General features: G+C 44.9%; 1 protein-coding gene across 2 annotated transcripts in view; it reads right to left on the bottom strand.

The window, feature by feature from the left end:
* Window positions 1-2,250: 2,250 nt before the first annotated feature.
* Window positions 2,251-16,715, bottom strand: part of LOC109899490 (collectin-12) — a 59,305-nt gene continuing 44,840 nt past the window's right edge. For both annotated transcript variants that reach the window (XM_020494778.2, XM_031835993.1), the window contains 7 exons: window positions 7,524-7,610; window positions 6,286-7,329; window positions 4,019-4,516; window positions 3,765-3,901; window positions 3,548-3,657; window positions 3,247-3,393; window positions 2,251-3,087 (listed from right to left, as the gene is read on the bottom strand). In XM_020494778.2, coding sequence (XP_020350367.1) covers window positions 2,997-3,087; window positions 3,247-3,393; window positions 3,548-3,657; window positions 3,765-3,901; window positions 4,019-4,516; window positions 6,286-7,329; window positions 7,524-7,610 — 2,114 coding nt within the window. In that variant the 3' untranslated portion in view covers window positions 2,251-2,996. The remainder of the gene's footprint in view (window positions 3,088-3,246; window positions 3,394-3,547; window positions 3,658-3,764; window positions 3,902-4,018; window positions 4,517-6,285; window positions 7,330-7,523; window positions 7,611-16,715) is intronic.

Below are 16,715 nucleotides of genomic sequence, written 5' to 3' on the forward strand. Positions count from 1 at the left end.
TAAACATCCCAAGGAGCACTGTGCAAGCGATAATATTGAAATGGAAGGAGTATCAGACCACTGCAAATCTACCAAGACCTGGCCGTCCCTCTAAACCTTCAGCTCATACAAGGAGAAGACTGATCAGAGATGCAGCCAAGAGGCCCATGATCACTCTGAATGAACTGCAGAGACTACAGCTGAGGTGGGAGACTCTGTCCATAGGACAACAATCAGTCGTATATTGCACAAATCTGGCCTTTATGGAAGAGTGGCAAGAAGAAAGCCATTTCTTAAAGATATCCATAAAAAGTGTTGTTTAAAGTTTGCCACAAGCCACCTGGGAGACACACCAAACATGTGGAAGAAGGTGCTCTGGTCAGATGAAACCAAAATTGAACTTTTTGGCAACAATGCAAAACGTTATGTTTGGCGTAAAAGCACCACAGCTCATCACCCTGAACACACCATCCCCACTGTCAAACATGGTGGTGGCAGCATCATGGTTTGGGCCTGCTTTTCTTCAGCAGGGACAGGGAAGATGGTTAAAATTGATGGGAAGATGGATGGAGCCAAATACAGGACCATTCTGGAAGAAAACCTGATGGAGTCTGCAAAAGACCTGAGACTGGGACGGAGATTTGTCTTCCAACAAGACAATGATCCAAAACATAAAGCAAAATCTACAATGGAATGGTTAAAAAATAAACATATCCAGGTGTTAGAATGGCCAAGTCAAAGTCCAGACCTGAATCCAATCGAGAATCTGTGGAAAGAACTGAAAACTGCTGTTCACAAATGCTCTCCATCCAACCTCACTGAGCTCGAGCTGTTTTGCAAGGAGGAATGGGAAAATATTTCGGTCTCCCGATGTGCAAAACTGATAGAGACATACCCCAAGCGACTTACAGCTGTAATCGCAGCAAAAGGTGCCGCTACAAAGTATTAATTTAAGGGGGCTGAATAATTTTGCAGGCCCAATTTTTCAGTTTTTGATTTGTTAAAAAAGTTTGAAATATCCAATAAATGTCGTTCCACTTCATGATTGTGTCCCACTTGTTGTTGATTCTTCACAAAAAAATACAGTTTTATATCTTTATGTTTGAAGCCTGAAATGTGGCAAAAGGTCGCAAAGTTCAAGGGGGCCGAATACTTTCGCAAGGCACTGTATGTCTGTAACAAAGGCCTTTTGTGGGGAAAAACTCATTCTGATTGGCTGAGCCTGGCTCCCCAGTGGCTGGGCCTATGCCCTCCCAGGCCCACCCACCTCCCGCTTTGGGCTGGATGAGTCAATGTGTAGTTCCTACATGTATAATCTATGATAAGAATTACTGTCTTGCCTCAATTAGCCACAAAATATCTAGTTTGAATGCAACTGTTTTTCTAGAAGCCGTTCTCCCTACATTTTTTAGGGCCAGCCCCCTAGCAATTCGAATTCTATGAGCCAATGAGCTTCAGTCCCTCGCCATTTGAGTGACAGCTAGCAAGATGCACACATAGTACAGCAAGTGAGAGCAATGATGTGGCGTTCATATCTGCACGTGTGACATGGTACGCAATATTTTTGGCTCGTGAGCATTACTTTCAGAATTACTGGCTAAAAAGTATACACAAGGTAACTGTGACTATCAAAACCAGGGAACATGAATTCCATTTGTGCAGAAAAATGTACTTTAAATTAGATATTGTTAGGTATGAGCAAGAGGCAGCGTTACAGGCTGACTACATTGCCGATGCCACACAACGCCTGGAAAGGTGTTTATCAAAACAGCTGCCCACATCATATGGTATAGTAATCTGATGCCCGGCTGCACTGTCGATTATTAGTCCTTCGCTCCCTCCAGGATTCTGCGATTGCACATCTTTTTAAAACGTCAACAATCCCCCGCATACTTGCAAATTTGACAAATCACTGCACTATTTCCGCATAAAACAGTAAAATCATTGCAATATTATCACATAAAACTAAAACCGACCCATCATCGCAGCACATAGGCTCAATTTCAACCAATCACCGTACATTTACCGCACAATATGGTTCAATCAAGCCACATCTCAACAACCTTTTTCCCTCGTCCCCGCATTTTTGTGACACATTGGAGGACAAACTCATTGCATATTGGCATGCAAAATGTCAGAACTGCCGCAGCAAAATCACGCATTTTTGCCCGCTGATATCCCTGCGATATCCCAGAGGGACAGGATGATGTGGCATGCAACCATTAGTTGATGCAATTCAATGTCTGCATTGAAACCAGCCTGGAACATGACCATAGTGACTTGTTATATTGTGGAAAGTACAAACTCATACACCATACAGGCCCCATACGTAAATATACAGTCCCATACATATAGAAATACTAACATGTAAACTTGTGCAGTCTTGACTTCATAACCAAGCAGACTTTCTGACTGTTATTATGTGTAAATACTTCATTTATTTAGATGAATGTGTATAATAACATACTTATATATAGCTAGACAGTTCTTGATGTTTGAGAAAGGACATATCGGCGACATTTCTTTGGTTTATTTTGCGCATCATTTTGCACCTCACATAATTATGAAGGAACTAGACGATCAACTGTGAAAGACACTGTGGTGAGTCCCATTGGCGCCGTAAAATAATGTTCTACATTGAAAAACCGCAATATGAAAATATACATTCAGATAATCAGTTATAAATGAACTTAACGTCACACAAAAAACAGCATTTAAAAACAATTAAATGAGACAAATCTATATGATTCAATTACTTTGGTGATTATTAAAAATTTAAAAAAAAAAGATTGATCTTCCCCTCAACACTTGATTGTCATGTTGCTGGAATGCAAATTCTGGAAGTAGTGGTCTGGATTCACTTTGGAGGAGAGCTGAATCTGGCTACCAGTGGGGGAAATCTCAGTGAATGCAGCCACAGTCTCGATTCAGGCTTGTGAAGCTTGTCCCTCGTATATCTCCACATAGCATGTCCATGCATAGGGTGTCAGATGGCTAGTGTCACTTGTGGGCGGGGCCTAATGATGCTCATCATACCGCCTCTGACTCAACCATGCCTCCTCTGTTTCTTCTCCTTCCACAGAGGGTGCTATAATCCTGGAGTTTTTGCTGCAGAAAACGACATTGCTTGTAGATTACCAAATGCATTTTTAAAAACAAAACAACTATGACCAGAAAACGAACAAAAAATACACATCTTAGAAAACTTGACGGACAAAACAAACAGACACACAAAGAGACAGAGGGATATTGTAGATGGATACTCACGGATACTCCATGACTTTCTCGCAGATGTAGCTGATGAGATCTTCACAGAAGAAATCATTCCACAGTCCCTCGTGGATGAGGCCAGCGCAGTCCTCTCCTCTCTCGTGCCCGTGGCTCCAGTTGTCTGGCTGTCCTGGCTTCCACTGCCTACAGTCACACAGCAGAGGGCACTCACACACTGAAACCTAACTTGAGACACGCATGTAACTGCGTCTTCCCCTTTAGTCTTGCATTGATATAATGGGATTATCTCGGCTGTGAAAGACTAGCATCGGCCTTGACACTGAGGTACTATACATACGAGAAGGCAGGTTCGGTTCCATCCAGCCAGCGCCATGCATTCTCCTCCTCCCTGTCTGTCAGACCCATCCAGAAGTAGCCCTTTCCAGAGGTCTGCTTTTGCAGCCATTTCTGAGAGAAAACAAGGAAACATGATGTCAGTAATGTCACTCATTTTATGACTGTTTGAACAGTTGTGCTTTTGATTTTGAAAGGCCTATGAGGATGACTCTTCTTACCTGTTCATCGTTATCGTTAATGATCACCATTGACGCAGTCTGGGCATCACAGCTTTTCTTTGCATCGTCAAAGTTGTGCAGCTCTTTGGAGAAGTGATAGCATTTGTCTCTGAAGCCAGCCCACTCTTGAGGACAACCTGCAGTGAACGGTTATTGTTATACTATCGCAATGAACTAATGTCCTGTCTATCATAGATGGTGTTGACAGAGTGATACAGACATATCGATGGTGTATAAAAACGAATGTGTATCACCTGGGGCCGACACAGTAGGAGCGGGGGCCTCACTCTGCATCGAGAAAGGGACCAAAGGCACCGCTGCTGCTGCTGCAGATCGGGCAGTGAGTCCTGGCAGTCCAGGTGGCCCTGGGGCCCCCATGGGCCCCACTGGTCCCCTGGGTCCCTGTGCCCCAGCCGGCCCCACCTGTCCTCGGTCTCCCGACGGACCTTGTGGCCCCTGAGGACCGGCCTGTCCATCTCTCCCAGGGAGCCCAGCAGTGCCTGGCTCACCATTCGCCCCCGGGGGTCCTGCCCTGCCCCCTGACCCTCGGGAGCCCTTTGAACCTGGGTTCCCCCGTGAGCCTGGCTGACCTTTGAACCCTTGTATTCCTGGTGGTCCTGGAAATCCCTTCTCTCCACGGAGCCCCTGCACCCCAGGCCCACCCGTATCCCCTTTCTCCCCTTTCTGACCGGGCTGACCGGCTCCTCCCTGGGGTCCTTTGTCTCCCCGCGGGCCTCTTGGACCAGGTGGACCTGAAACAAGAAACAATTTTTTTAAATATAAACCTGCGTCTGATCAACTGTTCAAAGTGTAGTAGAGGAGTGTGAGTGTCACTTTACCCTGCTTTCATGTACATACTGTATCTACCTCAAATCCTCATACCTCTGCACATTGATCTAGTACTGGAACTCCCCGTATATAGCTCCAATCTGTGTCATTTATTTTACTCCTCTTGTGTTACTAAACTCAGCAAAAAAAGAAACGTCCCTTTTTCAGGACCCTGTCTTTCAAAGATAATTAAGTAAACATCCAAATAACTTCACAGATCTTCATTGTAAAGGGTTTAAATACTGTTTCCCATGCTTGTTCAATGAACCATAAACAATTAATGAACATGCACCTGTGGAACGGTCATTAAGACGGTAAACAGCTTACAGACGGTAGGCAAGTAAGGTCACAGTTATGAAAACTTAGGACACTAAAGAGGCCTTTCTACTGACTCTGAAAAACACCAAAAGAAAGATGCCCAGGGTCCCTGCTCATCTGCGTCAACGTGCCTTAGGCATGCTGCAAGGAGGCATGAGGACTGCAGATGTGACCATGGCAATAAATTGCAATGTCCGTACTGTGAGACGCCTAAGAAAGCGCTACAGGGTGACAGGGCGGGCAGCTGATCATCCTCGCAGTGGCAGACCACATGTAACAACACCTGCAAAGGATCGGTATATCTGAACATCACACCTGCGGGACAGGTACAGGATGGCAACTACAACATTTCCCAGAGTTATACCAGGAACGCACAATCCATCAGTGCTCAGACTGTTCGCAATAGGCTGAGAGAGGCTGGACTGAGGGCTTGTAGGCCTGTTGTAAGGCAGGACCTCACCAGACATCACCGGCAACAACATTGCCTATGGGCACAAACCCACTGTCGCTGGACCAGACAGGACTGGCAAAAAGTGCTCTTCACTGATGAGTCGCTGTTTTGTCTCACCAGGGGTGATAGTCGGATTCGTGTTTATCGTAAAAGGAATGAGCATTACACCGAGGCCTGGACACTGGAGCGGGATCAATTTGGAGGTGGAGGGTCCGTCATGGTCTGGGATGGTGTGTCACAGCATCATCTGACTGAGCTTGTTGTCATTGCAGGCAATCTCAATGCTGTGGGTTACAGGGAAGACATCCTCCTCCCTCGTGGTACCCTTCCTGCAGGCTCATCTTGACATGACCCTCCAGCATGACAATGCCACCAGCCATACTGCTCGTTCTGTGCGTGATTTCCTGCAAGACAGGAATGTCAGTGTTCTGCCATGGCCAGCGAAGAGCCCGGATCTCAATCCCATTTAGCACGTCTGGGACCAGTTGGATTGGAGGGTGAGGGCTAGGGCCATTCCCTCCAGAAATGTCCAGGAACTTGCAGGTGCCTTGGTGGAAGAGTGGGGTAACATCTCACAGGAAGAACTGGCAAATCTGGTGCAGTCCATGAGGAGGAGATGCACTGCAGTACTTAATGCAGCTGGTGGCCACACCAGATACTGACTGTTACTTTTGATTTTGACCTCTTTGTTCAGGGACACATTACTCAATTTCTGTTAATCATATGTCTGTGAAACTTGTTCAGTTTATGTCTCAGTTGTTAAATCTGGTTATGTTCATACAAATAAACGCAGTTGACAGTGAGAGGACGTTTCTTTTTTTGCTGAATTTATTTAATTTTTAAAGGGCTACAAAGCAAGCATTGCACGGTAAAGTCTACACCAGTTGTATAAGACACATGTAAATGTGATTTCATTTGATTTACCCTGTAGGATGGTGAAGTTGGTGATGAGCTGTGAGTGTTTGCTGTCTACCAGCTTCATCTCCTCCATGATGATGGAGAGGCTGGTGACCTCCTTGTCCAGGCGGGCTACCAGGTCATCCTGCTGCGACCTCAGTGTGGTGGCGTCCGACCTCACGTCCGACACAGTGGCATTCAAGTCGGACAGGTAGTCGGAGTGGCGCCCCACTGTCTCAGCGCAGGTGCGCAGCTCGTTGAGGTTCAGGTTGATGGCGCCCAGGAGTTGGGTAGTAAAGCTGATGTTGCCTGTCACACGGTCGATGCTCCCCTCTGACTCGTCCAGGCGTATCTCCAGCTGGTCGAACTTAGAGGAGGTGAGGTTGTCGTGGTCGCGCTGCTGGTCCATGATCTCCCTAAGAGTCTGGTCGTGGTTCTCTGCCAGGCTGGAGGTGTTCTGGAGCTGTCCAGACAGCGAGGCCAGCTGAGATCCCACGTCCTCCAGGCTGTCGTTGTTGGACTTGGCCAGGGCAGAGGCGTTGGAGGCCAACACCTGGAGGTTCTGCACCTTCTCCTTCAGCCAATCAGCGTCCGACTTCGTCTGCCTGGCCGTCTGCTCCAGGCTCTGGAAGTCGTTTCGGATCTTCTGGATGGCCTGGCTGGTGTCGTCCACAGATCTCTGCAAAGCCGAGATCAGGCCCCTCTGTTGGGCCTGGGTGAGGTTAAGATTCCCGATGCTCATCAGGGCCTGGCTCTGCTGCCGAACCTGCTCCTGGAGCTCAGTTTGCAGCCGAGCCGTGTCCTCCTGAAGACCCTCCATGGTGCCACCGTAGGCCCGCAGGGTGCCATTGACCGACCTCAGCGTGGCCGTGTTGGCATCCAGCAGACCCTGTATGGAGCCCTGGCTGCCCTGCATGTCCAGGCCAGAATCCTGCAGACGACCCAGGGCCGCCCGGTTACTGCTGCTCCTCTCTGCCACCTCAGACAGCTGCCGCTGCAGAGCCCGGATGTTGTTCTTAAAGGCCTGGATCTCTGTGGTAGTGTTCTCCGACTTCTCCCCAGTCTGGTCATCTGGGGACATGGTGTGAAAGAAATGATTACATAATGGTTGGTGTGGTTACTCTTCAATCAAAGATTAAAGAGAGTTCAATCAAAGACTTAGTAAAAACAGTAACTCTTAACTGTTATTGTTCAACACAATGCACATGCTTAAGTTACAAAGGATTATGCATGGTCTACTTGCTATAGGTAGTGGGGAAACTCACCTAGCTTTTTCAAGTCTGTTTCCACAGCAATGATCTTCCCCCCATAGCTCTCGATACCTTCGGACACATTGTCAACCTTTTGCACCACTGCAACACAAACAACACAACACAGTTCAGGGTTAGCTCTTCAGCACAGTGGTGGGCTCCATACAATATTACGAGTCTGAGAAGGATGGGCAGAATAGCCTGCAATCACAGACACCATGTATAAAAGGGATCAGAAAGAATGATTATGAAACCTCACTCAGACACAATGTATAAGATGCCTATATGTCTGGTGGGTTATGTAATAATGGTCGCCTCAAGCAATCACAAGCTTTAGGATTAGGAAATGGTCATGTAATACACAATAATGTCTCAATGACTGGGTGTGTCCATGAAGACTGAGCATGAGACACTGAAGACACTGGCAGATGAGCGCAGAGTGGGTGGGTGGTCAGAGGGAGTAGGGTCTGGAGAGGAGGGGGGATAGGACAGAGACACTGGAGGGACCCTGGGGGACAGGAAGCAACCTGAGGGGGGTCCTCAGTAAACAGGGGGATCAAAGGGTACCCTAAGGAGACAGACGCTGTGTCAGGGAGGGTCTTTACTCCCCCACAGGCGACAGGACCCTTCATTTCCTCTGGAATGTGTCTGGGATTCCATGGAATCACCCCACCACCACCACCACTTCCACAGGCTAGGGAGCCATCTCTAACCAGCTAACTGGAGACCACAGGGGTTACAACTAAGAGAGCACAATATATCGGTATGCATATCAGAATCGGCCGATATTAGCTAAAATGACAACATCGGCATCTAGTTTAATGCCAATGTGCAAAACCGATGTCAAAGCTGACGTGCATACCTATGTAACGTAGGTAGATGACGTAATGATGCCACGAAGAATACAGCGCTACACGTGCAACACAGCATTCCTAACCTGGCCCACAATGTCTGCTGTGTGGATCTATTTTGAAGTTTCAAAGGAAGATAACAAAAAGGCCATCTGCAACGTTTGTGCTGCTATTATTTCCCGAGGAAGGGAGAGAGTGAAATCTTTCAATACCACAAACCTAATTACTCACTTCAAAGTGCATCACCCCCAGACGTTCAGCAACTACTTAAAACAAAATCAGAAAAAAACTAGGCGCACACAACTAAACAAGTTCAAGTCGAGCAGTCACATGAGAGTAAGAACATTTCAGCGAGACAACTCAAAGGCGAAATCCATTAACGCCAAGATAATGGAATTCATTGCTCTGGACAATTAATCCAATTAATCTCTCTCATGGATGATGCTGGCTTTCGTCCGACTGGTCGAGCACCTCAAGAACCGATAAGCACTAACAAGTAGATGCTATTTTTCAGATGTTGCCCTACCGGAGTTACAAAGTATTGTTGAAATGCACTTCCATGAGCTACTTGCTATGGGCGTCAATGCTATTAGCTTCGCGACTGACATTTGGACCAGTGATGTCAGCCCCATGAGCATGCTGAGTCTGACAGCACAGTGGGTCGACGAAGATTTCATACTGAGGAAAGCCGTATTGCATGCTCAAGAATGTGATGGTTCTCATACTGATTCTGCCATTTGAGAACATGTTTGAAACTTGCAAACATGAACACACTCCTAGCTCCATTCGAAACAACTGACTCGAGAAATAAGCTCATCAACTGTGTCTGCAGCAGACGTGATACCCTCTGTCAAGGTATTGAAACGCCTGATCAACAAAATTGCTGACACAGACCGTATGGTTAAAACTTCCAAACGTACTCTACTAGAGGCTGTGAACAAGCGATTCAGTGGCATTCTCTCTGAGCCTCTTTACTGTGTTGCCACCCTGCTCGATGCTAGGTACAAGGACCTAGGTACAAGGATCAAACTGAGGAATAGACAGATAAAGAGGAGGCAATCAATAAAGTGAGTCCAGGTGAGTCCAATGAAGCGCTGATGCGTGTAACAATGGTAATAGGTGTGCGTAATGATGAGCAGCCTGGCACCCTCGAGCGCCAGAGAGGGGGAACGGGAGCAGGCGTGACAGAGCTGAAACTTCACTGCTTGATATGTATGATGAAATCCTGGTTTAGAATGAAAAGACTGAACAAGTTATTAAAAGAGCACAGCAAGTAAGTGAAAGAAATAGGTTTTGATTATGTTTTACTGTGTGTGTGTGTGCGTGTGCGTGTGCGTGTGCGTGTGCGTGTGCGTGTGTGTGTGTGTGTGTGTGTGTGTGTGTGTGTGTGTGTGTGTTTCAACGATTTAACTGTTCTAGAATACATAAAAGGCCGCAAAATTTCATATCGGTTATCGGTATCCGGTTTTTTGGCAAGGAAAATATTGAATATCGGCCAAAAATGTCATATAGGTGCATCCATAGTTACAACCAGTGAAAACTATACCCTAGCTGTTATTTCTATCCTCCACTTAAGAAATCAGTGTGTAAATTAAATCAAGTGTAAATTACAAACATCGGGAGACTTTTTAAACCTCAAATGCGCTCTTTGGAAATGGGGATGGATACAAAAGTTATGGAGTATGCACTGCAGGTAGGCATATGTGAATTGTGAATAGTGCAAGTGTAAATTACAAACATCGGGAGACTTTTTAAACCTCAAATGCGCTCTTTGGAAATGGGGATGGATACAAAAGTTATGGAGTATGCACTGCAGGTAGGCATATGTGAATTGTGAATAGTGCAAAAGCATGTCAGCAAAAGCCTCACGAGTATACCATTTAGAAAACATTTGATGGATAGGTTGCTTGGCAAATGCGTGTCAGGATTAGAAAGAATCCGGACACATTGCTGTTGAACCAGCGTTCATTATAATAATGTAAGGGTAGGCTACAAGGGCTTGTTCTTTAATTAAAACTAAAATGGAAAACAAGCAATTGTTACAGGAAAATAACAAATGTTTCTAAATAGTTCGAAATTGCAAACAAGTGTGTGTTTGACAATTGTGCTGGCTTAACACCAGCCAAAAATAGAGCCCTATAAATGTTACATTTCCTGCACGGCACATTTTCCAATCTTAAGAGGTTACATTTTTAAAATGACTACAGTAAGTGCCTATTATGTGCCAAATAAAGTAACATGGTTGACCATAACAGGGTTGTCGATTTCATCTTAAATCGGCCATAAATCAGGGGAAATGGAAGCTTGTTGTTCAAACATTTCTAGCCTGTCGATCTATGGGTAACAGGGTTGACGTGTTACGCTCAACCTGCTCAGTTGTCCAACACAAAACACCACAAAATGGTCAAAAAGAGTAGAACCAGCTCACCTGCTTTTACACTATGATTTGACTATTAGATGTCAAAATGCAAATTTATTGGATTTTCCACATGGTCTATATTAAAGGGCACTTAATTGAATATAACCAGCTTTTAAAATTCTATATTAGTGCACAATTTCTACTTAAAATATCAAAGGGAAGCAAAAGGCACTCATTTCACGGAACATCCCAATTCAGGAAGAAGTAAAGTGATGATAGAACATCTAACTAACAACGACAGAGAGGACGGAAGGCAACAGCTTGGAAATGAGAGATGAGAGACAGAGAAACAACAATGTGTCATTCTTCAAACCCGCCAAGGATGAGTGTACTTTTCTCATTGTCAACAAATGCCTTGCGGAAATAGAAACCCAGAAGTTCAGGCATGCTTTTAATGACTTGCATGTGTTCGTCTGTAATTGTGCTAAGCTAAAATGGGAGTAGACTGAATCAATTGATTCATGCCATATTCACATGCATGCATAACATGGAATTCAGCCCAAAAGTAGCCTATAATTACATTTTCCCATTTAGATGGAATTTCTTTCAGGTGAGTGTCTCATCAAGAGTGCTGGGGTGTTAGAAGCACCCCTACCTGATAGTGTTGACTGGGACCCATATTCACAAAGCGTCTCAGAGTAGGAGTGCTGATCTAGGATCAGGTCCCTCCCCCTTCTTATTCATTAAGATTTAAGGCAAAGATCATCCTAGATCAGCACTCCTACTCTGAGTCGCTTTCTGGATATGGGCCTGGTATGGGTAGTGTCATAGACATGTAGTAGTGTTTGTGAAACTCAGAAGTAATTGCTTTCGCATGTTTCAGAAAGTGTTTACTACCTAAACTCTCTGAACGTATAATCCTCCCAGGATCCCACTCTTTCCATTGCAGGAAACAAGAGATCAAAACAACATTCCCAACCATTCCTAGAAATGTCTCCAGAATTGAAACATAGAGAAGTCATAAAATTATGATGGAAAATGGCTTCATACAGAGTAGACATCCTAATATTTTGGGGAAATCAAGTCGCCTGTATATGGAATATCAAATGCCACTCGGGATGTAGCCTTCTCAGCCTGGTGGACGGATGTACACTACCGGTCAAAGGTTTGGACACACCTACTCATTCAAGGGTTTTTCTTTATTTTTACTATTTTCTAAATTGTAGAATTATAGTGAAGACATCAAAACTATGAAATAACACATATGGAATCATGTAGTAACCAAAAAAGTTGTAAAAGATGACGCCCGGAGGAGATGGCTGCTGTTTTACGGGCTCCTTACCAATTGTGCTATTGTGTGTGTTTTTTTTACGTTATTTGTAACTTATTTTGTACATAATGTTTCTGCCACCGTCTCTTATGACCGAAAAAAGCTTCTGGATATCAGGACAGCGATTACTCGCCTCGTACTGGACAAAGCATTTTTCTTTTTCTTTGACGCAAAGGATTTACTTCAGGCACCCAACAAGTCCCAAATCCCCATCATTCGCATGAAGAAGATACAGAGATATTGTGGACGTAGGTCTGGGTGCCTTGTAAGGATCCGACGGTGAGTGAGTAATCCCCCTTGGATAATAAAATGGATGAGCTCTGATAAGACTAACATCGGGACATTAAAAACTGTAATATCTTATGTTTCACCGAGTCGTGACTGGACATGGATAACTTACAACATACGACATGGATAACATACAACTGTCTGGGTGTTTCGGTCCATCGGCAAGATAGAACAGCTGCCTCCAGTAAGACAAGGGGTGGCGGTCTGTGTCTATTTCTCTCAAGGTTTTGCTCGCCTGAGGTAGAGTATCACATGATAAGCTATAGACCAAGAGAGTTTTCATCTATATTTTTCGTAGCTGTCTATTTACCACCACAAACCAACGCTGGCACTAAGACGGCACTCAACGAGCTGTATAAAGCCATAAGCAAACAAGATAATGCTCATCCAGAGGCGGCGCTCCTAGTGGCATGAGACTTTAATGCAGGGAAACTTAAATCTGTTTTACCTCATTTCTACCAGCAATGTGCAACCAGAGGGAAAAAAACTCTAGACCACCTTTACACTACACACAGAGACACTTACAAAGCTCTTCCTCGCCCTCCATTTGGCAAATCTGACTATAACTCAATCGTCCTGATTCCTGCTGACGAGCAAAAACGAAAGCACGAAGCACCAGTTACTCGCTTAATGAGGAAGTGGTCAGATGACACAGATGTTAAGCTACAGGACTGTTTTGCTAGCATAGACTGGAATCTGTTCCGGGATTCTTACAATGGCATTGAGGAATACACCACATCAGTCACTGGCTTCATCAAAAAGTGCATCGATGGCGTCGTTTCCACAGTGACCACACGTACATACTCCAACCAGAAGTCATGGATTACAGGCGACATCAGCACTGAGCTAAAGGGTAGAGCTGCCGCTTTCAAGGAGTGGGACTCTAACCTGAACGCTTATAAGAAATCCCGCTATGCCCTCCGACGAACCATCAAACAGTCAAAGCGTCAATACAGGACTAAGATTGAATAGTACTACACCGGCTCCACGCTCATCGGATGTGGCAGGGCTGGCCAACTATTACGGACTACAAAGGGAAGCGCAGCCGTGAGCTGCCCAGTGACACTAGCCTACCAGACGAGCTAAATAACTTCTATGCTCGCTTCGAGGCAAGCAACACTGAAGCATGCATGAGAGCATCAGCTCTTCCAGAAGACTGTGTGATCACGTTCTCCATAGCCGATGTGAGTAAGACCTTTAAACAGGTCAACATTCACAAGGCCACAGGGCCAAACAAATGATCAGGATGTGTACTCTGAGCATGTGCTGACACACTGGCAAGTATCTTCACTGACATTTTCAACCTGTCCCTGAACGAGTCTGTAATACCAACATGTTTCAAGCAGACCACCATAGTCCCTGTGCCCAAGAACACCAATTTAACCTGCATATATTACTACTGACCCGTAGCACTCACGTCTGTAGCCATGAAGTGCTTTGAAAGGCTGGTCATGGCTCACATCAACACCATTATCCCAGAAACCCTAGACCCACTTCAATTTACATTCCGCCCCAACAGATCCACAAATGATGCAATCTCTATTGCACTCAAAACTGCCCTTTCCCACCTGGACAAAAGGAACACCTATGTGAGAATGCTATTCATTCACAACAGTTCAGCGTTCAACACCATGGTGCCCTCAAAGTTCACCCCTGAGCTAAGGACCCTGGGACTAAACACCTCCCTTTTCAACTGGATCCTGAACTTCCTGATGGGCCGGCCCCAGATGGTAAGGGTAGGTAACAACACATCTGCCACGATGATCCTCAACATGGGGGCCCCTCAGGAGGGGGTGCTCAGTCCCCTCCTGTACTCCCTGTTCACCCATGACTGCATGGCCAAGTACGACTCCAACAGTATGACTCCAACACCATCATTAAGTTTGCCGACGACACAACAGCCTGATCACCGACAAAGAGACAGACTATAGGGATGAGGTCAGAGTCCTGGCAGTGCGGTGCCAGGATAAGAACCTCTCCCTCAACGTGATCAAGACAAAAGAGATGATGGTGGACTACAGGAAAAGGAGGGCCGAGCACGCCCCCCTTCTCATCAACAAGGCTGTAGTGGAGCAGGTCGAGAGCTTCAAGTTCCTTGGTGTCCACATCACCAACAAACTATCATGTTCCAAACACACCAAGACAGTCGTGAAGAGGGCACAACAATGCCTATTCTCTATCAGGAGACTTAAAAGATTTGGAATCGGTCCTCAGATCCTCAAAAAGATCTACAGCTGCACTGGTTGCATCACCGCCTGGTATGGCAACTGCTCGGCCTCCGACCGCAAGGCACTACAGAAGGTTGTGCGTACGGCCCAGTACATCACTGGGGCCAAGCTTCTTGCCATCCAGGACCTCTATACCAGGCAGTGTCAGAGGAATTTTGTGGAATTTCTTTCCTTCTTAATGCGTTTGAGACAAGCAGTTGTGTTGTGACAAGGTATGGGTGGTATACAGACGATAGCCCTATTTGTTAAAAGACCAAGTCCATATTATGGCAAGAACAGCTCAAATAAGCAAAGAGAAACGACAGTCCAACATTCCTTTAAGACATGAAGGTAAGTCAATTTGGAAAATTTCAAAAGCTTTGAAAGTGCAGTCACAAAAACCATCAAGCTCTATGATGAAACTGGCGAGAGGACCGCCACAGGAAAGAAAGACCCTGAGTTTCCTTTGCTGCCATGGATAAGTTCATCAGAGTTACCAGCCTCAGAAATTGCAGCCCAAATAAATACTTCACAGAGTTCAAGTAACAGACACCTTTTCATGTCAACTGTTCAGAGAAGACTGCGTGAATCAGGCCTTCATAGTCGAATTGCTGCAAAGAAACGACTACTAATGGGCACCAATAATATGAAGAGACTTGCTTGGGCCAAGAAACACAAGCAATTGACAATAGACTGGTGGACATTTGTCTTTTGGTCTGATGAGTCCAAATTTGAGATTTTTGGTTCCAACCGCTGTGTCTTTGTGAGATGCTGAGTAGGGGAACGGATGATCTCCTCATGTGTAGTTCCCAACGTGAAGTACGGAGGAGGTATGATGATGTGGGGGTCCTTTGCTGGTGACACAGTCTGTAATTTATTTAGAATTCAAGGCACACTTAAACAACTTCTTTGGGATCGGTGTCCCGTCCACGGGACTGTTAAGCTAATGTAGGCTAATTCGATTAGCATGAAAAAGTTATTAATAAACAAAGTAGGCACATTTGAGCCGTCTTGATACAATTTTTTTTACAGAAATACAATGGTTCATTGGATCAGTCTAAAACTTTGCACATACACTGCTGCCATCTAGTGGCCAAAATTGCACCTGGGCTGGAATAATACATTATGGCCTTTCTCTTGCATTTCAAAGATGATGGTAAAACACATTTTCAAAAGAACGGTTGTTTTTTTCTTTGTATTATTTTTTACCAGATCTATTGTGTTATATTTTCCTACATTCTTTCACATTTCCACAAACTTCAAAGTGTTCCCTTTCAAATGGTACCAAGAATACGCATATCCTTGCTTCAGGGCCTGAGCTACAGGCAGTTAGATTTGGGTATGTAATTTTACGCTAAAATTAAAAAATAGGAGTGGATCCTTAAGAGGTTTTAATGGCCACCACAGTATTTTGCAGCGATACACCATCCCATCTTGTTTGTGCTGAGTGGGACTATCATTATTTTTTCATCAGGACAATGACCCAACACACCTTAAGGCTGTGTAAGGGCTATTTGACCAAGGAGAGTCATGGAGTACTGCATCAGATGACCAGATGGCCTCCACGATCACCCGACCTCAACCCAATTGAGATGGTTTGGGATTAGTTAGACCACAGAGTGAAGAAAAGGCAGCCAACAAGTACTCAGCATATGTGGGAACTCCTTCAAGACTATCGCAAAAGTATTTCAGGTGAAGCTGGTTGAGAGAATGCCAAGAGTGTGCAAACCTGTCATCAAGGCAAAGGCTAGCTACTTTGAAGAATCTCAAATCTTAAATATATTTTGATTTGTTTAACACTTTTTTGGTTACTACATGATTCCATATGTGTTATTTCATAGTGTTGATGTCTTCACTATTATTCTACAATGTAGAAAATAGTCAAATAAAGAAAATCCCTTGAATGAGTAGGTGTGTCCAAACTTTAGACTGGTACTGTATGTTTTACATTTTCACCTTCATAGATGACTAACCACCCAAAATACTTTTGAAATACAAAAACAACTATGACAGTTTTGAGAAAGCCATATGATCTATGAAAACTCCCTGTCGATTGAAAGAGTAGTTTTACCTCAGATTGGATAGGTATGGCCAGTCTGAATGAAATGTTCCATTGCAAACTAAATGAGACACATTTCCAGACACCATACACTGCTGTACCACACAGAGCTC

This window comes from Oncorhynchus kisutch, linkage group LG11, assembly GCF_002021735.2.
Source record: "Oncorhynchus kisutch isolate 150728-3 linkage group LG11, Okis_V2, whole genome shotgun sequence".
Classification (NCBI taxonomy): domain Eukaryota; kingdom Metazoa; phylum Chordata; class Actinopteri; order Salmoniformes; family Salmonidae; genus Oncorhynchus; species Oncorhynchus kisutch.